A 1186-nucleotide genomic window follows, 5' to 3' on the forward strand; every position below is an offset into this window, starting at 1 on the left:
AGGACCCAACATGTCACAGAAATTATCACCTTTCTGTTTGTTCAGAAAAAAAAAAGTCACAGTTAACCCAATCCATTCTTTTTAAAAATGGAACTAAATCAACACTTGTAGAAACCTAGACACAAACCCCTCTCTGTGAGGAAACTGTGGCCCTGAGAGGGTCTACGAGCATCTTCACCACATTCACTTTCCTCTTAAACCTGCAGTTGGAGTCAGGACAATTTACTGTCTTTCCACAATGGTCAGAATTGCCTAGTGCCTTTACCTACCTTAAAAAGTCTTAAAATGTTAGCCACCATGATGGACACGGAGCTTGCAGCAGCACCTATGACGCCAGAAATCTTGTCGGGCTTGGTGAAAATGGGTGGATCTCCATTAGCACACTTCACGTCAGAAGCATCTTTCTCTATCAAAGCCTGCACGAACGTTAGTGACTGCTCCAAAGCGTAGGTGTCCCTGGAGCAGGTGTCGAGGATCCGGACACCCAGAGTGATATTGGAGAGGAGATCAGGGTCCTTATTAATCTGGTCAATTGCATAAAGCATGGCCTCCAATCTGTGGATCCCTTTTTCCTTCTTCAGCTCCCCACAAGGCACCCCTCTCTCTCCCTTTGCGTGGACAGGAAAGAGACCTCCCAAAATGATGTCCCCGTCCACTCGTATGGAATGGGCATACTCTTGGCTGTGAGTTCTTTGCATCATCGTGAGGATCCAGTAGAACTTGGCAGTCAGGAGGAAAAAACAAGGACAAGAGGCTGATCGCTTTCCCTCGAATACCATTTTCTCCACAGGTGGTGTTGCAATCCAAGACCCAACGTTTATTCTTGCCACAGAAGAAGGGGCACCACCTGAGGCTGTAGCTTTTGGAGGCTACCATCAGGGCCCATGGGGAAAAGGCTCTGTGGGTTTCAGCAGGTGTTCTTGATTTGAATGTCACAGTGAATTTCCATCAGACCCCAAGGTTCAATTTTATTCCCATATAAAGTCAACTTGCCTGGAATGATGCAAAAATTAGAGTAACAGCTGAGGTTCTGATGTTGGGATGAGGTCACCAATTCACATCCTTGAAGTCAGCCGTGTAGCAGAATTATTCCTGGGAGGCCGGAAGGAAAAAAAGAAAGGGTTCAGTTCAAAGGGTCTACATTTTTCATATTTTAAGCCCTGTTTGCACCGACCTCTTTTTTTAA

The 1186-nt window shown here is 45.8% G+C and overlaps 1 protein-coding gene across 1 annotated transcript; it reads right to left on the reverse strand.

Moving 5' to 3' along the window:
• Window positions 1-242: 242 nt before the first annotated feature.
• GRM8 (glutamate metabotropic receptor 8) lies at window positions 243-779 on the reverse strand. The gene has a single exon (XM_007446007.1). It carries the CDS (start codon window positions 777-779, stop codon window positions 243-245), a length of 537 nt encoding a protein of 178 aa, XP_007446069.1.
• Between the last annotated feature and the right edge of the window lie 407 nt (window positions 780-1186).

Source organism: Lipotes vexillifer, unplaced genomic scaffold, assembly GCF_000442215.2.
Source record: "Lipotes vexillifer unplaced genomic scaffold, Lipotes_vexillifer_v1.1 scaffold156, whole genome shotgun sequence".
NCBI classification, from domain to species: Eukaryota; Metazoa; Chordata; class Mammalia; order Artiodactyla; family Lipotidae; genus Lipotes; species Lipotes vexillifer.